Raw genomic sequence first — 26,693 nt, 5'->3', positions numbered from 1 at the left:
ATAAAAGTACTATTTATACACTAATTCATAAACAGAAATAAAGACATAAAAACAAAACAAAGAAAACAAAAAGAAAGGCTTAAGAAGAGTGAGTAAGGGAGAAAGAGAGAGGGACAGATTTCTAGCAGTTAACAAGAATTTGAACTGATCACTCAACAAAAACTAGACCCGACAGCCAATGGCAAAAAAATTAAACCAAAAGCTAATTTTTTTTTGAAGGTGCGAAACGGGTGCTCTCAGGAAAGTATCAGTCAAACCTAAGTACAAAGAGTTGTGACTTGGGGAAGTTGCATCCCTTCTCATATGAGTGGTTACTCCTCTCCCTTTCAATTTTTAATGTCGTACTGTTCTTTCAGTTCAAAATTTTTTTCTGTGGCAAAGTCATAAATATCAGCAATAGCTCCTTACTGAAGCGCTATAATCGCTGGTATTACATATCTATATAAATAAAAATAAGTTGTCTGTGGATGTGTGGGTCTGTCTGTCGGGTGACGTCATGTTTGTGTGTTGACTGACGTCATATTTTCGACTGACGAAATTACAGACCGGGACATCGGGACACAAATGACGACCGGGACACCGGCACATAGGGAATATAAATGACGACCGGGGCTCTCAAAGAGAAAGCGACCGGGACACAGGGAGCATAAATGACGACCAAGACATAAGTAAAAAAAACTAAAAAAACTAAAAAAAAGAAAATAAAAACTACAAAAAAACTAAAAAGAAAAAAAAACTAAAAACTAATAAAAAAAACTAAAAAAGCTAAAAAACTAAAAAAGAAAAAAAGAAAAAAAAGAAAAAAAGAAAAATAAAGGAGAAAAACAAAACTAAAAAATTAAAAGAAAAAAAACTAAAAGAAAAAAAACTAAAAAACTAAAAAAAAGTAAAAACCAAAAAAAAAACTAAAAAGAAAAAAGGGGAAAAACACAAAAATTTATTTCATCATATACCATTTCAAAAACGAATGTATATACAGACCGGGACACCGGGATACAAATGACGACCGGGACACAGGGAATATAAATGACGACCGGGACACAGGGACACAACTACAACGGGGACGCCGGGGGGCACAGGGGGATATATAAATGACGACGGGGACACAGGGAATGTTCGATTAGCAATCACCATCAACAAAGCTCAAGGGCAATCATTAGAATCATGAGGTATAACTAAAAAAACTAAAAAAAGGTAAAAAACTAAAACCTAAAAAAAGACCAATTCAAAAACGAATGTATATACAGACCGGGACACCGGGACACAAATGACGACCGGGACACTGGGACACAAGGAATATAAATGACGCCCGGGACCCTCAAAGAGAAATCACAGACTGGGACACCGGGACACAAATGACGACCGGGACACAGGGAATATAAATGACGACCGGGACACAGGGACACAACTACAACGGGGACGCCGGGGGGGCACAGGGGGATATATAAATGACGACGGCGACACAGGGAATCGTCGATTAGCAATCACCATCAACAAAGCTCAAGGGCAATCATTAGAATCATGAGGTATAGATCTGAATACGGCTTGTTTTCCTATGGACCATTATATGTTGCATGTTCAAGAGTCGGTAAACCTGACAATCTATTTATATGCAGAGACAATGGGACAGCAAAGAACGGTTGATAATTAATATTTTATGCAAGAAGTAACAATATTATCTATATGTATTTAAATCCATTGTCTTATTACTTTTCCTTTTTTATCGTTCAAATTGTTTTCCACATTTTTGCCTCTTTCTTGCTTCAATTAGATATCTTTTGACGTCCTCTAATCACCATATCAAGCTTCTAGGAAACAGATAAAAAAAAAAGAAAAAAATTGCGCTTTACAGTTTTAGAAGCGTAAATTTAGCTAACCTGTTAAATGAGAGGTAATTTTCAAGTCGTCGCTCAGTTTACGTGTCTTCTAGAAAGTCGTAAAAACCAGGGTGGGCAAAAAGATACTCGAGAGAACATCTTTTCATTGGAGCTTAGATCATCGGTAAAGTAATACTCTACAGCTGCAGATGAGCTAAGTTTTATAACTTCATACCTTGGCCCTCTTCTTTTATTGCTAGATTCATAGCTTATTTCCATTAATTATGGTGTTTAGTTTTTTGAATTTTTTTTTATATTCTTTTTGACGCCTTTAAATTCAGAGTAATGATTGAGAAAAGAGCAGATATTAGAGGTGTTTCATATATCTAAAATAGTAATTGTAGTTCTTCCGTTAGATGAAAGTAAATTTTCAAGTCGTTTATTATAATGTCGTAAAAACGACAGAGCACAATATAAAAAAGAGTATTTGACAGATGATCTTATGAGCTTGCTGCAGATTCCCAAAAATATGCTGTCGTCGTTTAGATCAGTAGCACCGTGGTACTATTGCAGTAAAAAAAAAAAGTTTTAAAGGTTAGGAGCTGGTAACTTTTTGCTAGATGTCATTGATTCTCTTTTTTTTGCAAATCTTCAGCACAATTTAGTTCTTTCCTTTCTTATTCTCTTTTTATGCCTTTTATGTCATCATAATTCTAAAAGACACTACTTCTAAAATTGTAACTGGAGTTCATCTTATCAGTGAGAGTGGATTTTTGAGTTCTTATTAGGTTTGAACAGATATTTAAACTATATGTAGATGGGAATCAGTTAAATTTTCTACTTAACGGACCTTTTTGCTTTTCTTGTGCTAATGTTTCTTCGGCGATAAGTAAAAGAAGTGATTACAAACCAATTACTGTTAATTACCAAAACTATATTGCTGTTAAGAGAAACCAATTAATTTATTTAATTTATGGTGGGGTGGACCCATACACCCTGGGTGGGGACTCAGGCCTCAGGGGCCCATTGTCTCTATATCCCCAAAATATCTAATTATTGCCTGGCAGAATCCATGATAAATTTGACCCTCCCCCCATCCTTGCCATAGTAATTCGTCATCTGCCCTTCTCCATCCACTATATCCTCGAGATTAACATTCAATAAACAGAAAATCTCTAGCTAGTATCTACTCCTAACTGGACATTCTTGTGCTAGATGTCTCTTGGTTTTCACATTTAAACAAGTTGGAAGAATTGCAGCGTACGTCAAGATTTTAGTTATTTTACATTTTAGCAGAAAGGGGAATATCCCTCCCTATTTTGGCAAGGTGCTTCCCATCCCAATTCCTGTTATGGATTCAGTCACCATTCTTATCTCTAACCCTCTTAGCCGTAGTATATTTTTCGACAGCGTGAGGTTAAATTTCGAAAGTGTTCTTTTTGTTTCCAATCCTCTATTGCTCCACCTCTTCGCTTCCGCTTTCCAGCAACTAACAGAAACGAGGACGATCAGTTCTGGTCCATATTCTGTCAGTGATGTTTTACTCTTGACTGCTGCTTCTTCCATCTCGTTACCTTTGATCCAAGAGTGTTCGGGGACCTAAATCAATGTAATTGTTTTTATTTTTGGATGATTGACTACTCAATGCTTCGTAGCATTCCAAATCACTTCTTTGCTGACTCTTCATATTTTACTGTACTTTTTTTGCATCAGTGTTCAAGCTGCTTGTTCAATTCCAAACTAATATTTCAAAATAATATTCAATTATTGCTTTGTCAGGATAAGGTGAAAAGAGAATCAGCACACATTCTTTCTCCTCATAGGAAAAGGTGAATTAGTCATTTTAGTATAAATTGAACCGATAGATAGGCTGCATCTTGAAAGAATTCTCATCCTATTCAATTTTGAATGGTTTTTTCATTTGTGGTTTGTTTTTAGTCACTCTGTTGTTTTAATACGATTGCCTCTGAAGCTTTTTCTTTTGTAGTGCATATATTATTTTTAGCACAGAAGACGGCTCAGTGGGGTTTTTTCCAAATATTTGCTTTGTTTTCATTATTTAGTGATTAAAAATTATCCTAGTTTGTTTTGTTGTTTTATTATGTTTTGTATTTTTTTTTTATACTTTGTATTTTGTTCGTCATGTATGGCTACTGTGGTCTCAGAACCCACTTAAAGTTTTTTTTTCCCTAGCAGCTTCCCATTTGTATTGATTGTAAATCAAAACAATTGTGATGTTGGAATTGTTCTAGAAAAGGGTTTGCTTATAGGAGCATATAGTTCCAAGCTTTTACGAAAGAAAAAAGACTCTATCGGTCTTGGCTTTTCTCTGCATCGTGAACAAATTTATCTTTTGATACTGAATCAAAGTTTTTAAGCTTCACAGAGTCGGAGAACATCGTTTAGGTTGAGCAAAAGAAATTTCCACCACAAAAATTAGTCAAAGCCACATTTCAGAGTATCAGGTCTAGAATTAGATCTTTTATACAAAACAAAATGTCCGAACCGTTCTTCATAAAAATCCCTATTTCAAATGCATTACAAGAGCATTCGAAAGCAAAAAATATCCTTCTCTGAGACATCACAACCTGATGTATCTGAATCTGGTTGTATCAAAAGTCGTTTTTCGTTGATGTTGGTCCAATGACTGTTTTCAAAAAATATAAACCCTACCTCCTCCCCCCTCTTTTACGGGGCTATCTCGACTAGTACCGCAAACTGTCCCTGCATTTTAATTGAAATGTCTCGGCATCATTTTAACCGAAAACTTACCGAACAGGCTAATAAAAAAACATCATTTTGAAAAATACTCTGTATTTGTCATCACAAAAATTTATCGGTTTTTGCAATCGAAAGCAAACTCGACAGACTGAAACCCCAGATAAAAGTACTGTAACAACGTCATATCAGGCCCTAAATTTTCAACTGGCAAACATAACTTTTCATAATGTCTTCGAAGTTTTGTCTTTGACACCCTTAGACTAGTTAAAAATTTTAATTGTGGAACTTTGAGTGGAGATTTGAGAAATGACAGAACAAGTGAATAAATTACACAATTTTTAGGATGACTAACTAAGTTGAATTTTGATAAGAAACTTCAAACTTAATAATTTTCTGATTTCGGCCAATTCAGTGGAAGTCAACATGGAAAAGGTTAAAGAATAGAGGTCAAATGCTCTTAGACACCCTAAAAGAAAGGCTTAAACACCCTAATCTTTCAGATACAAGGACTGAATGTGAAATCCATTTATATAGTAAGGACTTCTTTAGTGTTTGTTTAAACCCTTCCGCTCTTCTATCTGTTTGTTGATTTTGTACACCTCGCTCTGTTTACAAAGTCTGGATAGAGTTCAAAATTTACTTTAAGATAAAAGGCCCAATGTATCTGCCAAATCAAAAGATAAATCGCATGTTGCAATCTTTGAAAAGATATTGTCGGCAATTTTGGTTTGACTGGATCTATAAAATTTCTTTTGAAACCAGGAATGTTTCATAAAAGTTGTGAAAGTTATAATTTCGAAAGCGCTCTTATTATAAGTTATGCTTTACAAAATATATGACAACAATACTGTTCTTATACCTGTCGTGGATATAGATATGAAAAATTATAGGATTTTGAAGAAAGTGAAAATCTTTCAAAATCACCAGTCAATAAATGAAGCAAAAAACATATGTTAGACTCAGAGGTTTTAATGTCTTTTCAATTACTTGACTACCTTACTGAATTCCCATCAGCCTTTGTGGAATGCATACCATGTACCCGCCTTTAGACTCGAAGGTGACTTTTGGTAGCTACGTCAGCTGTCATTTGTTGAATTTAACCTAGCAAGCGGAGATGTTGACTTTTGATCCAGTCTACGATGGCACGGACGATGTGGTTGAGTTTACAGAAGATCTTCGTTTGATACCTGGTTGGCGTAGGTGATCCCTACTGAGCGATGGAGCCGTTTAATTTCAAAATTGAAGATTCTTTACTCATCATCATTTTTTTATTAAGCAAGTTTTACTTGTGTATATAGCTATAGGGATTCCAAGAGAGATTCGAAGTCAGGTCTACAAAGATGTCAACAATCCTTTACTTTTCGAGATTGATAGTAGGCCGAAGAAGCCAAGTCTTTGCCTCGTCGATTTTGAATGATTATTTATAGGAGTTAGGAGATTTCCTAGGTATGCGTAAGACTCAACGTTTTCATCTGATTCTACTTTAATTGTTGTCTGCATAGTTCTAGACGCTGGGTCCATAGACAACCGCATGACCATGGTTTCGCCTGTATTAACGATAATCCCGGACGCTTCAGCCGCTGAAATGCGTTCACCGGTGTTTGCATAGAGAGGGTGTCCCAAGATATTGTTTCACAATATTGGTCAATTAGTTTGCTATCGGTAACTGGGCAATCTATAGTTTCAGAAAAGGATAATACTGTGTTGAAGAAGATAGAAAACCTAAAGGTCTCGCATAAAGCTGACAAAAAAAGTTGGGAAGATAGGAGACCACCCTATAGACATTTTCTGATGTAAGAAATTTGTCTCTCAGTCCCTCGTGTATCTGGAACTGTGTAACGAACTTTGAGTGTATGCCCCCAATCAGAGATGCAATGTGCCAAACCTAATATCACCATATCAAGTCATGATATGGCTTGAAAACGCTTGAAAACGATGATAAGTTATAGCAGTTCTTGCAAGCTCGATATATTTCTCTATCACTTGCTGAGCTGGGACAATCTGATATATGGTGGAACAGACTTTCCAAGATCTGGCACGATGTTCTTCTGTGATGTGGTTCGTCAGGAATTTTGGTTGGTCTAGAAGGACTCAAGCAAGAATATTTGCCGTTTGACTGTTCAGGAACAATTGTATGTTTTGCTAAAGCCTCTGGGAAATGGCCCATCTTCCAGATAAAGGCTATGACATTTTGAGAGATATCTTTCAGTTCTTCTGGGCCCGAATTTAGCCACCGTGACTGAAAAAGGTCTAATCTAAGGGTTTTGTTGATCTTCAGAGTCTTATGACTCGGGATGCGTCATCTCTTAATGGAGTAAGCTATGAGTCTGTTGGATAGTGCAACAGATGGGAAAGACAATGGGACACTTAGGTTTGGCCTAATTGTGGGGATCAGAATTTCGGAGAAGTGCTCTTTCGATTGTTAAATTCTTTTCAATTCTCTTACGGATTATCTTTATTTGTGTAGGCTGATACTGCAGAAGAGGCTATGGGCTTCTTTTTCAATAGTCTGCAGACTTTCATTTACATAAAGTGGCTGTCATCTTTCTTATGTGCTTCTTCACACTTTTGACCCTTGTCATTTACTTAATGTCATATTTCCCTTCTCGTCTTACTTTCTATTCTGCGTTTTAGGGGTGTTGTATTTGTCCTTACTTTGTCACCTTTGCTAGCGTGGGCGCAATTCTCTCCATATAGGTCTATGATTTTGGGGATGATCCGTGGTTTACCCTAGTGAATATGAATTTTCAGGGTTCTAAATACTCTGGATTCTAGGTATTTATATTGAAATTACACTTTTAGTCTAAACTAAAAAAAAAATAATAAATTGTGCCATGAAGAATTTTTCAAGAATTTTAAAGTATGCGCAATGAGCCGACAAGTATTGAAATGAAACTGTTCTGACGGGCTCGTATGTAGTGGTCTAGTTTATTGGGGATTAATTCAACGAAAACAAAGAAAAATGACGGGAGATAACTTCGAAGACCACACTGCCTCTCCATGACGAAAGTAAAACAGTTCAAAATAGGGATGATACCTTTTTATTGACAGTGAATAGATATAAGATTATTTAACTGGATATTTCGAAAACATATACAGTGTTCATCATCAGCAGTAAAACTGGTATACAGTGAACACTGTATATTTGTTCGAAATATCCAGTTAAATAATTTTATATCTATTCACTGTCAATAAAAAGGTATCATCCCTATTTTGAACTGTTTTACTTTCGTAATGACGGGAGGTTTTTCTTAAAGCATAAGAAATTACATGAAAGCTAAAAAGATGATCCTGATATTAGAAATAGGACGGCCTCTCCCCCTCTTGCGAAAGTTTTTCGGTTCTGTATTTTGACATGTGATTTATTTTTTTTTACTGATAATGGAAGCAGAACCTCGATTTGTGAGCATTCAAGTTGAAGACTGCCATTTCTTCTTTCTCGATTACATAAAACCATTCGTTTTGTCCTCAATTTTGAAGGCACTAATTTTATTTGGGCTCAAATCCATATTTATTTCACTGAAACGATATATAAGCTCGAACAGTATTTACCGAAGACTAAAGTCTAAAGAAGTCTAAAGAAGACAAGACACTAGAATCGGGAAGAATAAGCCAAAAAGTTATTTTGTTCGAGGATGATCACAGTATTTTTTCTCTTATACCCAGTTAATCTTGTTGTGATGAATCTACTTATACGACCGGGGGAGGCAGTTAGGGGGGGCGGGTGGAAATCTTAAAAAGCGGTGAGATCAGGATGAAACTGGATGGAAGAATATAAACCTGTATAAGATACGTGACTGAAATAACCGTACCGGGTCTGCTCTCTATGGTGGAGTTGGGGGGGGGGTTAATTTTGAAAATTGAGGTATTTTTAACTTACGAAAGGTTGACCCTATCTTAATAAAATTTGATATTTAGAAGGATCTTGTGCTTTTAAGCTCGAAATTTAAATTCCGACCAGATCCTGTGACATTGGGAGGAGTTGGAGGGGGAAACCGGAATTCTTGGAAAACGTGAAAATTGGGGTATTTTTATCTTACGAATAGGGGATCGGATCTTAATGAAATTTGAAAATTTGAAGGAATTCATGTCTCAAAGCTCTTATTTCAAATCCCGACCAGATCTTTTGACATTTGGGGGTGTTGGAGGGGGAAATCTTTGAAAAATTTGGAGCGGAGGAATCAGGGTGAAGCTTGGTGGGTAGAATAAGCAAATGTCCTTGATACGTGTTTGACGGAACCGTACTGGATTCACTGTGTTTGGGGGAGTTGGGGGGGAGGGGTTCAGTGATTTGACGAGTTTTGTGCTTCTGGACGTGCTAGGACGATGAAAATTAGTAGGCGTATCAGGGATATGCAAAAATTGACTTGATAAAGTCGTTTTCCCAGATTCGATCATCTGGGGGATAAAGGGAGAGAAAAAATTGGAAAAAATTAGGTATTTATAACTTACGGGTGGGTGATCGGATTTTAATGAATTTTGATAGTTAGAAGGACATCGTGACTCAGAGCTCTTATTTTAAATCCTGACAGGCATTAAGCTTCTTATTTTCCTTTTAAATCAATCTATTGATTCATAGAATTTTGTTAGAGCTCATACCATATGATCTCTTGGCTCTTAGCTCTTCTCGCCTCGTCAAAAGTGACATATGAGCTCTTAGCTATTGTTTTTTTCTTTTTTTTCACCAGGGCTAGCGAATGACCAGAACATACGAGATATGTTTAAGGGCTCATTTGAAAGGAAATTAAATTTTCTAGATTGTTAAATGACCGAAAATATTGGAGGGTAACTAACCCCCCTCCCAAAAGGCCCCTTCCCCCCAAAGTCGTTCTATAAAAATTTAGAGGTAGCCATTTTAAAATGGTTCAAAGGTTCAATAAATATAGTTTCGATGATGATATGACCCTCCATAGTCCCTGGGGAAGGGGTGTACGTGGTATTGGTAAAGGACCACAGCCCATAGTATCCAAAAGTTAAAAACGCGTTTTGAAAAAATTACCTAGTAGAAAAAAATGCCATCTGACACTGACTCAGGAATGGTAACTATTATGTCGGCTCATCTTAAAGTAAAAGTTTATTGCGAAATGGAATTTATGGTGACTTCAAAAAAGCCCGAAATCCCTTGAAAATGGTTTTGGATCAAAATGAAAAGTGCACCATTGCTATCAGCATGGTCGAAAACTTTGTTTAAGGAAATTACAGTCCCCCTCCTTGAACAACAAGGAAAATCCCTTTTTTGCATCGGTAGCATCTAGCATTGATGCTGGTAGCATTTCACATATCTACTTGCTTTTTATATATTCCTCCATTTGCAAGTGCCACGCGGCATTAAAATGGCGCTTTTTGAGCTATTTCTCAAGGGATTGCACTAACATGCTACCAGAACATAGTAGACAGATTTTTTACAGCGCATATAAAGTTTTGGCTCATATTTTTAGTAGTAGTAGTAGTATTAATTTATTAACCAAAAGAAATAACACAGACAAAATCAATCGTTACCACACCAAAAGTGTTGCTTGCGAGGGTGTGTTACTAACAAAAAAGAGCAAAAAATAGAAGAGAAAAGAAAACAATGATAATCTAAAATAAGCAGAAAGGTGAAACCGTGTACCGAGAAAAAAAATTGCATAATAATTCATACACAATCAAACAACATAATATCATGATCCCGAAGCAACAAAAACAAAAGAAAAAAAAAACAATTATTTCCAATATTAAATCAATCAATCTCAATCTAATTCAAAGGTATACCTACCAAGAAACCCCACACGCAGCACGGCTTTAAGTTGATTAATGGGCAATTCTTTGATACTTGGAACAAGCTTATTGCTTACAAGCCATAGCTTAGCCCCTCTATAAATAATTGAAAAAGCAGTCCTACTTGAAACTAGGCGAGGAACCTCAATATCTCCACTTGTTCGAGTTCTGTGATCATGAATGTTAGATCTATCCCGAAAAATTCCTGTAAAACATTCTGGAACGCACACATAATGGTGCTTATACATAAAAACCAGTGTATAAAAATCACGCAATCCGGCTGCAGGCATTATATTTATCATACTGTACATTGACCTGACCGATTCCCGGTTCCCCAATTCACAAAATGATCTAATGGTATTATTCTGCAGTACGCGGATTGTGCGAAGTATTGAGGGGAATGTCCTAAGCCATACAGACGAGCAATACAAGATATACGGATGAATCAGAGAAAAATATAATAACCGTATAACATTTGAAGGGAATAAATGTTTTAGTTTACGAATAATCCCTAAATTCCGCGATAATATTCTACTTATAGTTTTTACATGGTACTTAAATGATAAAATTCCGTCAATAATAATCCCAAGGTACTTAACGGAATTTGACCGCTTAATAATTCCCTTTGGTGTAGCTATTTCCGTAATCCAAGGATAATAAATTGGGCACCGTGAAAAGATAACAAAATTTGACTTATTTATATTTAGGTCAAGCCGGTTTATCTTCAACCAAAGACATGTCATAGTCATTTTACGTTCTTCCTATAAATTACACCGTCTGCAATTTCCAAAACGGCACTTTTGCTGCCGTATCTCAAGTGGAAAATCTGGGGCTGTTGGGCAAGCAGAACTTGTAAGAGTGATGTTTAATGGCTCATTTGATAGCTATTGCTCATATATACGTACGTTTTTCTTTTTATCAATTTCACCGTTCTTAAGTGCAATATAGCACCTAAAACAATACTTTTGTTACCACTTCTTAAATGGAGTACAGAACAGGTACTATTGTAATAGTTATGCTTCTGAATCCTTAACTGGAGATTTACAAGAACCCCTCCCATACATCCCCCCTCCCAGCGCCTTATTAAGTTTCATAAATCATCTGCTCATCAGTAAGCTACTGAAACATCAACAGGCTCCCACGTTACCGTAGATAAATGTTTAATTTCTCAATTAGAAGCTATTGCTTATATTTACTAGGTTTTTACAAATTCTACCATCTGTTAAATCTCATAGATTTCAATGTTAACAAGTTTCTGTGGAGAATTTGCAATGAATTCTTTGTCATGGTTGTAGCATTAGCTGCAACCTAGTAAAGAGCGAACCACAGTCCATAGTAACTAAAAGTTAAAAAGTGGGCTTTTTTCTTCTTCTTTCCAGGCCTAGCGGGTTACTAGAACATCTTAGAGAGATGCTTAAATGCTCATTCAAAAGCTATTTCTCATGTATACGTGGTTCATATAAATTCCGCCATCTGTAAGTGCCGTGTACGAAAAAAGACACTTTTTATGCCTTTTCTCAAGGGGTGGGCTAGCGGACTACCAGAACATCTTAGATAGATTTTTGTTAGCTCATATAAAAAATATTGATTATATCTACGTTCCTCCTATTTTTTCACAATCTGCAAGTGTGAAATGGCACTAAAAACGGCACTTCTGGTGCCATGCCTCAAGTTGAAAAGCTGGGGCTAGTGGGCCTTCAGAACCTTATAGAGTGATGTAATGGCTCATTTGAAAACTTTGGTTCATATATACGTGCTTTTTTTCAATTTTACTATTCATAAGTGAGATATAGCAGTGAAAACAATACTTTTAGTGCCACTTCTTAAGTGGAAAATCTTGGAAGTGTAAAACGGTATAATTGTAATAATTATGGTCCAAAACCCTTAACTGAAGGTTTGCGAAAGCACCTCACGCATGTTCCTCCTCTGGGTTTCCTTAATAATCTACGCAATCAAAGTCCTACAAACACCAATATATTAAATTACATTATTAGAGGCATGGTTCTGTTAGTGCAACACAGGACCTCAAATTAGATTATCATGCGTTTGATTCCACCTTGGATTTTTCTTTTTCATCATGATTTGTCCCTTCTTATGATTATTTTTCAGATAATCCATTATTTTTGCAAATGTGATGCACTCATTTTTTAAAGCGTATCCCGGGAAGGCTCATTTTAAACCTACTACTCATATCTACGTGCTTTTCATCAGTTTTACCATCCATAAGTTCCATATGGCATTAAAAACTGTACTTTTAGGGCCACTTCTTAAGTGGAAGAGTTTGGAAGCATAAAACAGTAACGTTGCAATAATTATGGTTCAAAGCCCTTAAATAGTGGTTTATAAGAACCCGTCACATATACTTCCCCTACAGACCCTCTTAGTAAGTTTAATAAATCGCCTTCTCATCTTAAAAATTAAAGATTATTGGGAAAACAAATTAACTAAAACTAAAAACTTTTCAACTACAAATCTACCAAAAATTAAGCTTGAATGATCAACAGTTTTGAATTGAGCCTTCAAACTTCACTCTGCGATGAAGCCTGTGTGCTAGTTCTAACAATTGAGACGTAATTGAAAGGAAGGGACGTCCTTGTCCCCTTAGTTTTTGCTCCTCCCTAGGTTTTGAAAAACACCTTGTTTTGGTCATTTCATTGGAAAAGGCACTTTTTTCACTTAAAAAATGGGGAAACAACCGAAAGTACACTTTGTGGAAATGTGCTATCAAGTCAAATTTATAAAAAGCGATTAGGTGTAAATATAAGCTTTAAAATGAACCCTTAAACAGCTCTTAAAACATGTATTGTTTTGTGAAGGCTGTGAAATAATAATTTTTGCCCGTTTTGAGCTTCAACTTTGCCTTTTACTTCCCTTGGAAAAACATTTTTTTTTTAATTTATCTTATATTGGCCATGAAGTAATAATTTGTGATCAATTTAAGTTTTAACTTCGCTCTTTACTTCCCTCGGATAAACTTTGTTTTTTTTTTTAATCATATAAGATATTAGATAGGCTGTGAAGTAATAATTTTTGTTCGTTTTAAGTTTCAACTTCGCTCTTTACTTCCCCCCGAAAAAAAATTGTTTTTTAACTCTAAGAATCCCACGTAGTTTGACGCAGTTAACAATGCGACAGAAATCGTTAGGAAGACTATCTAAAATCGGCAATCGATTGAACCAGTTCAAGAGAGAACTGAAAAAATATTTCTCCAGTGCTGGAATAGATCAAAGAAGAAGTATTTTCACAAGTAGTTTAGACTTTTTTGGGGAACTGACATTTACCGCAATTCTTTTCACCTTTTGACCAGGGAGAAGAATTTTATGCCTTTTTTTTATTACTTTTCTCGACTCTTTAAGAGTGGGTAGAATCCTATTTAAGTTTAATTTAGTATCTAACCGCTAATTATTTATGTTACAACAGTTCATCAGCTACGAATACGTTTGGTTTTTCCGTGAAGATTTTTTTTTTAAATCATTTGACTATTTGCTTCTTGGGATTTTTCAGTTTTATTGATTCTTTTCTGGGTTTGTGTTATTTTTATTGGTTTTATTTCAGTTTAATTCACTTTTATGATTTCGTTAAATTTCTTGCTGCTTGCTTGTTTTGTTTTTTAAGAACCGCCTCAGCCCTTTCTGTGCTATCCAGGTTAGTTATTTTTGGTTTTTAAATATAAACGAGTATTTCTATATGAATATGCTTATTACGACTATGAATCCTGCGCCTTTTCTGTTTTTCTTGAAAAAATATATTTTCAAGAAAAACATTTCTTGATAATATATATAATTGAAAATATATATTTTCGTGAGAATCAGGCTAGAATTCTGGGAGAAAATGCATCAGATTAGAGTGTAAGTAAAAGAAAAACTTTTTCTGCAATTTGATCTCAAAACTGATTTGGACAAGTGATATAACATATGATAAATATGTATCAGAGCCTTCCTTTCTCTTCTGGAAAAATGCAAGCAGAGTAAAATGCACTTGGTAGCCTAAGACGAATAACCTGTTTTTTTTTGTTTTTTTTAAGGTCTTTATTATTAATCACGCGCTACTGAGACATGCCTTACGTAATAGTAACCTAACAGTGGCCAGAAATTGTTACTGACGTGTCAAAATACGTCAATACGACGCCCAACCATTCCAAGCATGTGATTGGAATTACTATTTAAAGTAGTTATTAACATCGGCGTAGTAATCCAGCTGTAGATATTTGGTTCGCAAAATACTTAATCTTGAGTTTTGTTGCCTGACTTTTGAGGGTCAGACTATATTCATAGTCAGACTGTATATATAGAGGGTTAAACTATATTTTGAATTAGACAAGAGAACAATTTCGCGAGCTGGAGACTAAAGCCGGCTGCAGTTTTCGTTCTATTTCCACTCAGCGGAAAGCTGTCCAACCAATATTCGTGCGTTTGCAATAGTTTGCTAGTTCTGCTGCACAGCGTACACTGGGTGCATTCAAAAACTGGAAAGAATCTCTACCGTAGACTATTTATTGAATATTAATCATAAGAATTTTACAAAAAAGATGACAATACTACCGTGAAATTATGTATTTCTATAATACAGATAAGAAATTGAAGAAAAAAAAAAGAAGATTTTGGTTTTAGATTTTAGCAAACTTATAAAACAAAGCTGCTTTTCAGAAACACAAGAGTCCTACTTTAAATTTAAAATTTATCTTAATTCTTTCCAGATATTCACATTTAAAGTGGCTATTAGTTCTTTTATATTTTAAGAGCATTTTTGTCACACTCAAAAATACATGGAAGTTCTATCACTCAGAAGATGCATAAAATAAAATGATAATTTGTTGTACTTTTCCAGACCTACCTGCCTGCCCCAAAGCCCAACAACCAGAAGATGCACCAGAGTTGTATCCGGAACCGCCTCAGCCCTTTATGTGCTATCCAGGTTAGTTATTCTTTGCTTTTAAGTATAAACTAGCATTTTTAAATATACCTAAGTCTTGAAATCTTGCATTTCAGCTACAATAGATTTCCAGACAACTGTCTTATAACTTCTTTTGTTACCCTGTACTTAACTTATCTATTGCTCTGTGACTGTAAATATCTATTTTGATATCACAGTGCATACCTCTGCTGGAGCTACTATGACCTAATTAGGAGCAAACCTATATATATATATATATATATATATATATATATATATATATATATATATATATATATATATATATATATATATATATATATATATATATATATATATATATATATATATATATATATACTAGCTGTTGGGGTGGCGCTTCGCGCCACCCCAACACCTAGTTGGTGGGGGCGCTTCGCGCCCCCCCCAATCCCCCCCGCGCGCGTAAGTCGTTACGCGCCATAATAGTTACGCGCCATTGTAGTTGTGTCCCTATGTCCCACCTGTGAATATAGATATATATATATATATATATATATATATATATATATATATATATATATATATATATATATATATATATATATATATATATATATATATATATATATATATATATATATATATATATATATGGTTTTAACTACGTAAAACTTGCGAATATACAACATTCTTTGCTGTCCCATTGTCTTTGCATATAAATAGATTGTCAGGTTTACCGACTCTTGAACATGCAACATATAATGGTCCATGGGAAAACAATCTGTATTCAGATCTATACCTCATGATTCTAATGATTGCCCTTGAGCTTTGTTGATGGTGATTGCTAATCGACCATTCCCTGTCCCGGTGTCCCGGTCGTCATTTACATCCCCCTGTTTCCCCCGGTGTCCCCGTTGTAGTTGTGTCCCTGTGTCCCGGTCGTCATTTATATTCCCTGTGTCCCGGTCTGTATATACATTCGTTTTTTAGTTTTGTTTTTCTCCTTTAATTTTTTCCTTTTTTTTCTTTTTTAGCTTATTTAGATTTTTAGATTTTTTAGTTTTTTTATTAGTTTTTATTTTTTTTTTCTTTTTAGTTTTTTGTCCCGGTCGTCATTTATATCCCCCTGTTTCCCCCGGTGTCCCCGTTGTAGTTGTGTCCCTGTGTCCCGGTCGTCATTTATATTCCCTGTGTCCCGGTCGTCATTTGTATCCCGGTGTATTTTTTTTTATTAGTTTTTAGTTTTTTTTGTAGTTTTTGCCTTTTTTTAGTTTTTTCAGTTTTGACGTCACCTGATCCAGTTTTTTCAGGTGACGTCACCTGATCCACGATCCACAGATCCACAGACAACTTATTTTTATATATATAGATAGTTTTTTTTTTTTACTTATGCCCTGGTCGTCATTTATACTCCCTGTGTCCCGGTGCTTTGTTGATTGCTAATCGAACATTCCTTTTGTCCTGGTCGCTTTCTCTTTGAGTTTCGTCATTTATTTTTTTCTTTTTTAGTTCTTTTAGTTTTTACCTTTTTTAGTTTTTTTTAGTTTTTTAGATGAAAATTTTTTTTAGTTTTTTCCTTTTTTTCTTTTTTGTTTTTTATTGGTTTTTACCTTTATTTTAGCTTATTTTTCAGTTTTTTCCTTTTTTTTAGTTTTTTTTTATTTTTTATTTTTTTTAGTTTTTTACCTTTTTTTAGTTTTTTTAGTTTTTTAGTTTTTTAGCTTTTTTACTTTTTTTATTAGTTTTTAGTTTTTTTTTGTAGTTTTTGCCTTTTTTTAGTTTTTTCAGTTTTTTTTTAGTTTTTTATTGGTTTTTACCTTTATTTTAGCTTATTTTTCAGTTTTTTCCTTTTTTTTTAATTTTTAGTTTTTTTAGTTTTTTATCTTTTTTTTAGTTTTTTTAGTTTTTTTAGTTTTTTAGCTTTTTTATTTTTTTTATTAGTTTTTAGTTTTTTTTGTAGTTTTTGCCTTTTTTTAGTTTTTTTAGTTTTTTAGCTTTTTTATTAGTTTTTAGTTTTTTTTGTAGTTTTCTGCCTTTTTTTAGTTTTTTTAGTTTTTTAGCTTTTTTATTTTTTTTATTAGTTTTTAGTTTTTTTGTAGTTTTTGCCTTTTTTAGTTTTTTCAGTTTTGACGTCACCTGATCCAGTTTTTTCAGGTGACGTCACCTGACCCATCCATCCATCCATCCACAGACAGACAACTTATTTTTATATATATAGAAGATATCTATCTATATAAAAATAAGTTGTCTGTCTGTGGATGTGTGGATGGATGTGTGGATGGATGTGTCAGGTGACGTCACCTGAAAAAACTGGATTAGGTGACGTCAAAACTGAAAAAACTAAAAAAAGGCAAAAACTACAAAAAAAAACTAAAAACTAATAAAAAAAATAAAAAAGCTAAAAAACTAAAAAAACTATAAAGGTAAAAACCAATAAAAAACTAAAAAAAAAACTGAAAAAACTAAAAAAAGGCAAAAACTACAAAAAAAAACTAAAAACTAATAAAAAAAGTAAAAAAGCTAAAAAACTAAAAAAACTAAAAAAACTAAAAAAACTAAAAAAAGGTAAAAAAATAAAAAAAATAAAAAATAAAAAAAAACTAAAAAAAAGGAAAAAACTGAAAAATAAGCTAAAATAAAGGTAAAAACCAATAAAAAACTAAAAAAAAAAAAGGAAAAAACTAATAAATGACGACACTCAAAGAGAAAGCGACCAGGACAAAAGGAATGTTCGATTAGCAATCAACAAAGCACCGGGACACAGGGAGTATAAATGACGACCAGGACATAAGTAAAAAAAAAAAAACTATCTATATATATAAAAATAAGTTGTCTGTGGATCTGTGGATCGTGGATCAGGTGACGTCACCTGAAAAAACTGGATCAGGTGACGTCAAAACTGAAAAAACTAAAAAAAGGCAAAAACTACAAAAAAAACTAAAAACTAATAAAAAAAATAAAAAAGCTAAAAAACTAAAAAAACTAAAAAAAGGCAAAAACTACAAAAAAAACTAAAAACTAATAAAAAAGCTAAAAAACTAAAAAAACTAAAAAAAAGGCAAAAACTACAAAAAAACTAAAAACTAATAAAAAAAATAAAAAAGCTAAAAAACTAAAAAAACTAAAAAAAGGTAAAAAACTAAAAAATAAATAACGACCGGGACACAGGGACACAACTACAACGGGGACACCGGGGGAAACAGGGGGATATAAATGACGACCGGGACAAAAAAACTAAAAAGAAATAAAAACTAAAAACTAATAAAAAAAACTAAAAAATCTAAAAATCTAAATAAGCTAAAAAAGAAAAAAAAGGAAAAAAATAAAGGAGAAAAACAAAACTAAAAAACGAATGTATATACAGACCGGGACACCGGGATACAAATGATGACCGGGACCCGGGACACAGGGAATATAAATGACGACCGGGACACAGGGACACAACTACAACGGGGACACCGGGGGAAACAGGGGGATAACCTGACAATCTATTTATATGCAAAGACAATGGGACAGCAAAGAATGTTGTATATTCGCAAGTTTATATAACATAGGGACACAACTACAATGGCGCGTAACTATTATGGCGCGTAACGACTTACGCGCGCGGGGGGGCTTGGGGGGGGCACGAAGCGCCCCCACCAACTAGGTGTTGGGGTGGCGCGAAGCGCCACCCCAACAGCTAGTATATATATATATATATATATATATATATATATATAGTACCGGGCCCCAGTACTCGGCACGCGGCAGGCTTCTATATATGGATTCGTATTGTCGCTTGTCTTCCAACAACAGACTATTTGAAACAATTTGCTGTCTTTTCATATTGCAGGTTTTTTCAAAAATATTTGATTATTAAAGCAAGTCCAATTTCTAAAAACGATATCTACTTAGTTTCAAACTTTTGTTTTTCCTTTTTTTAAGGTTTTGAATTGTTGTAATCCCTTGTTAAAATGTATAAAAGTATTTTTGCAACTACCAGTTTTTTGCTCTTTACGCACTTTAATGTCTTTTCATTCTGTCTCTTTTCAAAGATTAAACAAAAAAAAACAAGTTTTTTTAAATGAAAGTAAGGAGCGACATTAAAACTTAAAACGAACAGAAATTACTCCGTATTTGAAAGGGGCTTTTCCTCCTCAACGCCCCACTCTTTACGCTACAGTTTGACTCTTTTTCTTATCTCTACATTTTTAAACAGTAAAAAACTTTAGCGTAAAGAGCGGGGCGTTGAGGAGGAAAAGCCCCTTTCAAATACGGAGTAATGTCTGTTCGTTTTAGGTTTTAATGTCGCTCCTTACTTTCATTTAAAAAATAAATTGTTTTTTTTGTTTAATTTCTGGACGTTTTTGAATTAATGGATGGTTCGATCTTGGCTCTCCGCACATAAATAATTAAAACGGAATTTGCATATTAATTTTTTGGGGCTAAATGGCTTTTTCATAGTTTTAATCAGAAGATTTTGAGAAAAAAGGAGCGAGGGAGGAAGCTTAGTTGCCCTCCAATTTTTTGATTACTTAAAAAGGCAACTATAACTTATAATTTTTTACGAACTATTTCATAATTAAAAAATATACGTAACTTACCAATTAAATTACGTAGCGAACTTCTATATTCGTATATTTTTATTGCGTATATGAGGGGGCTCACCCCTCGTCGATACCTCGCTCTTTACATTAAAGCTTAAATTTTGTCCCAATTCCTTAAGAATGACCCCTGAATCACAAAGGCCGTAGAATAAATAGTTGAAATTACTAAAAATACTTTAGCGTAAAGAGCGACGCATTACGAGGAGGTAAACCCCTCATATGCGTAATAATTTCAGTTCGTTTTAAGTTTTAATGCTGCTTCTCACTTTCAGTAGAAAAAACTTCTCATATTTATTTTTTCATTGTTTTTTAGATAATGCTAGAAAATCCTGCGCCCCCTCCATTGAAAGTCTCTTCCCCCATGATAAGTTCCTCCATGGAAAGATCCTCCCCGGTAACCCTCCCCCTCAAATATCCCCCCAAACCAAATCCCCCTGAAAACGTCTGTACACTTCCCAGTAACCATTACTATATGTAAACACAGGTCAAAGTTTGTAACTTGCAGCCCCTCCTACGGGGACTGAGGGGGAGTACCTCGTCCCCAAAGACATAGTTACAAGGTTTTTCGACTATGGTGAATAAAATGGCTATCTTAGAATTTTGGTCCGGAGACTTTGGGGAAAAATGAGCGTAGGAGGGGGCTTAGGTGCCCTCCAATTTTTTTGGTCACTTAAAAAGGGCACTAGAACTTTTAATTTCCGTTAGAATGAGCTCTTTCACGACATTCTACGACAACTGAGTCGATACGATCACCCTTGGGGAAAAAAAACCCAAAAAACACGCATCCGTGATTTTTCTTCTTTCAAAAAATGAGAAATTCCACAATTTTGTAGATAGGGGCTTGAAATTTCTACAATAAGGTTCTCTGATACGCTGAATCTGATGGTGTGATTTTGTTAAGATCGTATGACTTTTAGTGGGTGTTTCCCCCTATTTTCTAAAATGAGGCAAATTTTCTCAGGCTCGTAACTTTCGATGGGTAAGACTAATCTCAATGAAACTTATATATTTAAAATCAGCATTAAAATGCGATTCTTTTGATGTAACTATTGGTATCAAAATCCCAATTTTTAGAGTTTCGGTTACTATTGAGCCGGGTCGCTCCTTACTACAGTTCGTTACCACGAACTGTTTGATTGCGATTTTCGTTTTTTTGGTCTTCCTACTGACATTACATAACTGGTAGCGTTCTAAAAGGTTTTCTTTTTCAAGGTTTTTGAATTGTTGTTATTCCTTGTTAAAATACATACAAATATTTTTGCAATTGCTAGTTGTTTTGCTCTTTACGCAATTTAATGTCTTTTAATACTAAATTCTTTCCAAAAATATTTGATTATTGAACCTATTTCGGTTTCTAACAGCGATATATACTAAGCTTGAAACTTTTTCAAGGATTTTGAATTTTTGTAATCCAAATAATATAATAACATAATATAACTGGTTGCGTTCCAACCTGTAAGCTCAATCACGTATCGAGTGGATTTTATCTAACAAAAATACAAACTAATTTAAATATTTTCAGGTATTTTTCTAGTTTGAACTAAAACATTAAATTATTCCACATGCACTGTAAATATTTTAGCAGTTTACATGATAACTTTAGCGATTCTGAGCTGAACTTAAAAAAAAATTTCAACTTTTTGAATATATATATATATATATATATATATATATATATATATATATATATATATATATATATATATATATATATATATATATATATATATATATATATATATATATATATATATATATATATATATATATATATATATATATATAATTGGGGGGAGGGAATGCAATTGATATCCCCCAGATTGTTTTGCCGTTTAACTGGAGGTCCCATGGACTGTCTTACTTTTCGTAATTCTTTCTTTGTTATACCAATTTGTCTTCCTTCTTTTGTTTGTTTATATATGCTCCTTTCGGTTTTTTCTTTGCATGACTCTCAAACAGTGAACCGCCTGAAATTTAGCTTAAAATGGGTCCAAGACTGTATTAATTAAAAAAACAAAGTTTTTCTAATGGAAGTAAAGAGTGAAGTTGAAATTTACAATCAACAAAAATTATTGCTTCACAGTCTATCTAACAAATGTCGATAAAACTAGTGCAAAGTAATCCAATGATGATATTTCTCAATGTTTGTATGGTTATTGAAAACTAGCGTTTTACTTAAAACATAAATCAGCATGGAAGTTTTGGTACAGTAAAAGTAAACCGATTAAAAAAAAAATTCCCTGTTGTCAATTTAAATTTAATTTAGAAGCAACGCTGCCATGACCTACCTATTTTTTCTGGGAGTGGGGTCAGCCCCTCTCGTATACGGAATAATTTCTGTTCGTTTTAAATTTTGATATTGCTCCTTACTTCCAGTTGATTTTATTTTATTTAATTTGTGACAGTTTCCCAAATAATGCCAAGAAATCCCCATCTCCCCATGTAAAATTTCTCCTGGAAAGCTTTCCCCCCCAGAAATTTTCCTTCACATAGAATGCTTCCTGTGGAAAATCCCCCTCCCCTGAAAAAATCCCACCTAAAAAGATATCCGAATATTTCCCAATAACAAATACTAGGCTATATGTGAACAGTGGGCAAATTGAGTAACTTACAACCCTTTCTTCAGAGACTATGGGAATCAAAGGAATTGGTAGATTTGAATAACTTTATTTAATTCTTTTCCGAAATACTAAAAGAAAATATAAAAAAAGTCAAGCAATTTTTTTATTCAGAAACTACCAGAAACAAATCAAATTGCCCAGATTTTGGCGGTTAATCGTAATTTTTGGCGTAGTAATAAAAACCGTGTCAGTTAAGAATTAATGTAGTCAGCCTTAACAAAGACATTGTCCACATAATCGTATAGAAGGCACAAAACTATCATTGAAAAAACATGGCCGTAGGAGACTTGAACCCTCGACATTCTGACCCAAATTTTAACGCTTTACCGTCCGAACTAAAAGAGCTGGTAGCTCAGTTTTGATTTATTGTGTTAGCACCATAATTGCATAACTTACAGTCCTTTCCCCAGGGACTATGGGGGATCATCTCGTCACTAAAAGCATAGTTATTGGACCTTTCAACTATGCTGAAATATAGGCTATCTCAAAATTTTGATCGGACAAATTTAGGGGATGGGGGCTAGGGGGAGTGGACTAGCTGCCCTTCAGTGTTTTCAGTAAGTTAAAAAAGGCACTAGAAATTTTAATGGTACTCGTGTCTTAAAGCCACCACACTCAAGTTCTATCGAGAAGTAAAGTTTGATTAATGCTACTGAAATAAAACAAAATGTAATGAAAATATGACACTTTATCAACAAAATAATGAAAACTGCAACACAGAATTATCGAGGGGGGCTGCTAAGGTGGTATTATATTAAATACGTAACCTAAACTAACCTAACTAAATAAGAACTAAATATTTAACTAAAATATAGCTGCAATGTAGTTTCCCACCGAGCCGAGGCTAATATTGTCTGGTGTAAAGACCATAAAAACCGGTTATTGGCTATGTTCGCAATACAAGATCTTGAGTGTAGGGGCTTTAAGACGAAAGTACCGTTTTAATTTCTGTTCGAATGATCCATTAAACATCTCTCTATAATGTTCTAGTAACCCGCTAGCCCTTGTTGAAAAATAAGAAAAAAAAATCAAAACGCGTTTTTCAACTTTTGGTTACTAGGGGCTGTGGTTTGCTCTTTACTAGGCTGCAGCTGCTGCTGCAACCATGATAAACAGTGTAAGAAACACTTCTGCTATTCCATCCACTGGGGTCTCTGAGTAGGAGCGTGTGAGGCTGGAACCCCTCTTAAATGATAACATACTGCATAAAAGTATATTTTGAATCTGATACTACCAATCATAGTATTACAACTATAACCGAAAATTTTGCCCTGCCTCATGGGAATTTCACTATAATGTATATGTTTGATATAATAACTTTGTTGAACGCTTTCAGTGTTTGGGTGGTATTCGTATTTAAACTGAAACAACTGGGTGTACTTTAATAGTTACTGGAACCTTAAAAATAATGACACGGGATGAAAAATTTATGTCTATTGATCGGAAGTCTCAATGGAAACCAATATCGAAAGACATACGTCCAAATGTGCGTCTCTTAATGATTCGATCTTGGAAGATGTCCATTGAAACGCACGCATGAAGGACTATACATTCCAAGAATCTATTCCTGATCAGGTGTTTTCCAGGCTAATTAATTATAAGCAATTTTGGACTTACATTATATTGATTCATGTTGTCAAACAGTTCGTGATAACGAACTGTAGTAAGGAGCGACCCGGCTCAATAGTAACCAAACTCTAAAAAATGGAATTTTGGTACCAATAGCTACAACAAAAGAATCGCACTTTAATGCTGATTTTAAATATAAAAGTTTTATCAAGTTTAGTCCTACCCATCAAAAGTTACGAGCCTGAGAAAATTTGCGTTATTTTAGAAAATAGGGGGAAACACCCCCTAAAAGTCATAGAATCTTAACGAAAATCACACCATCAGATTCAGCGTATCAGAGAACCCTACTGTAGAAGTTTCAAGCTCCTATCTACAAAAATGTGGAATTTTATATTTTTTGCCAGAAGGCAGATCACGGATGCGTGTTTATTTGTTTTTTTTTTGTTTTTTTTTTTCCCAGGGGTGATCGTATCGACCCAGTTGTCCTAGAATGTTGTGAGAGGGCTGATTCTAACGGAAATGAAAAGTTCTAGTGCCCTTTTTAAGTGACCAAAAAAATTGGAGGGCACCTAGGCCCCCTCCCACGCTAATTATTTTCCCAAATTCAACTGATCAAAATTCTGAGATAGCCATTTTATTCAACGTAGTCGAAAAACCTTATAACTATGTCTTTGGGGACGACTTACTCCCCTACAGTCCCCGTGGGAGGGGTTACAAGTTCAAAACTTTGACCAGTGCTTGCATATAGTAATGGTTATTGGGAAGTGTACAGGCGTTTTCAGGAGAATTTTTTGGTTGGAGGCAGGGGTTGAGAAGAGGGGGATATGTTGGGGGAACTTTCCATCGAGGAATTTTCTCACCTCCTCCTAATACCTCGCTCTTTACGCTAAAGTATTTTTAGTAATTTCAACTATTTATTCTGCGGCTTTTGTGATTCAGGGGTCATTCTTAATGAATTGGGACAAAATTTAAGCTTTAGTCTAAAGAGCGAGGTACTGACGAGGGGGCGAACCCCCTCATATATGTAATAAAAACATGAGAATACAAAAGTTCTTTACGTAAGCTAATTTATAAGTTATGTATATCTTTTACTTATAAAAAGATTCGTAAAAAATTAATAGTTCTAGTTGCCTTTTTAATTAACCGTAAATCGGAGGGCAACTAGGCTTCCTCCCCCGCTCTTTTTTTCTCAAAACCATTCGATCAAAATTATAAGAAAGCCATTTAGCCAAAAAAAAAATATACAAATTTCGTTTTAATTATTCCTCTGCGGAGAGCCAAAATCAAAACATGCATTGATTCAAAAACGTTCAGAAATTAAATTAAAAAAACAAGTTTTTTAAATGAAAGTAAGGAGCGACATTAAAACTTAAAACGAACAGAAATTACTCCGTATATGAAAGGGGCTTTTCCTTCTCAACGCCCCGCTCTTTACGCTAAAGTTTTTTACTGTTTTAAAATGTAGAGTTAAGAGAAAGAGTCAAACTTTAGCGTAAAGAGCGGGGCGTTGAGAAGGAAAAGCCCCTTTCATATACGGAGTAATTTCTGTTCGTTTTAAGTTTTAATGTCGCTCCTTACTTTCATTTAAAAAACTTGTTTTTTTTAATTTAATCCGTTCAGGATTGAACCAGTAGTTGTCGGATCCATTCTGGTCACGAGATTTGTTTGTTTTATTATAAAACCGGTTATTGCGCTATGTCGCGCCATCAAACGCAAAACCATATATTTAGAGATTTCGTGCTTTTTCAGTTCTAACGAAGATGATAACGCTGATCATAAAATTTAACAGGGAATAATAAATCATTAGGTTAGTTTTTTCGGTCTGTGTTTGTGTATATTACTTCCGAGTGATTTTTTTTTTATCAAGTGTTAGAGTTTAAAAACTTGTTTTCCGCCAAATTTCCACTTTTATGGGAGAAATAATTATTTTGTTTTGTTATTCTGAGATTTAAAGTAATTTACCTAATTAAATTACCTTGGAAGAATAAAAAAAATGTGATCTGAAGAATTTGACTGAATATAATGGTATGAGATAAATACAGAAATTTAATATTTATCCCGAGCAAATTTATTTTATGCTAAAGGTAAGTAGACAAAGATGAAGATGTAGATAAAGGACATGTTATTTTCAAGTTTCTCAATTACTTTTTCAATTATTAAAAACTTTCCGAATAAACATCGTTCAAAGAAAAGCATCTAGTACCATGAACACCTAAGAATGATGCGGTAAACGCAAGAGGAACCGACCTTAATATGAACAAATAAATGAAACTAAAAAAAAAAGAAGTTAAAAAATAACTAAGTCACAATTAAAATAACGAAAATTACCACAGACACGAGCGGGATAGTTGTTATCTTTAACCCTAAAGGATGAAGTGTTACTTGTGCCTTACTAAAACTAAATAGGGTGCTTCAAAGATTGCCGCTTATTTTATAAACTTTCTTCGGGTGTCAATTTTCTATACTTTAGAATGAAAAGAAATCAAAAGGGAAAATAGCGATGAAAAACTACCCATATAGGAGCTAAAATAAAATTCAAGAACTGATTTATTCCAAGAATTTGGCTGTACTTGTCCCTGTATACTTGATTATTTTATCAATTAGTTTGCTAGATTAATCTATATTTACGTATAATGTTTTTTTTTTAATTATGACAAAAAAGTCAGCTGAAAATATATCTCGTTTTCAGTAAAGTGTAAATTTCACCATCCATTAGGGGGTTTGACTGGGTCGCAGCCCCACAC

General features: G+C 34.2%; 1 protein-coding gene across 3 annotated transcripts in view; it reads left to right on the top strand.

Annotated features, from left to right (window-relative positions):
- Window positions 1-26,693, top strand: part of LOC136033039 (uncharacterized) — a 108,861-nt gene that overhangs the window by 35,491 nt on the left and 46,677 nt on the right. For 2 of the 3 annotated variants that reach the window (XM_065713604.1, XM_065713603.1), the window contains exon 4: window positions 15,123-15,209. In XM_065713604.1, coding sequence (XP_065569676.1) covers window positions 15,123-15,209 — 87 coding nt within the window. Of the gene's footprint in view, window positions 1-15,122; window positions 15,210-25,684; window positions 25,757-26,693 lie in introns of those variants that run through there. The other variant, XM_065713605.1, reaches the window with a different exon arrangement.

This window comes from Artemia franciscana, chromosome 11, assembly GCF_032884065.1.
Source record: "Artemia franciscana chromosome 11, ASM3288406v1, whole genome shotgun sequence".
Classification (NCBI taxonomy): domain Eukaryota; kingdom Metazoa; phylum Arthropoda; class Branchiopoda; order Anostraca; family Artemiidae; genus Artemia; species Artemia franciscana.
Note: the sequence above shows the minus strand (reverse complement) of the source record. Positions and strands in the feature narration are given on the sequence as shown.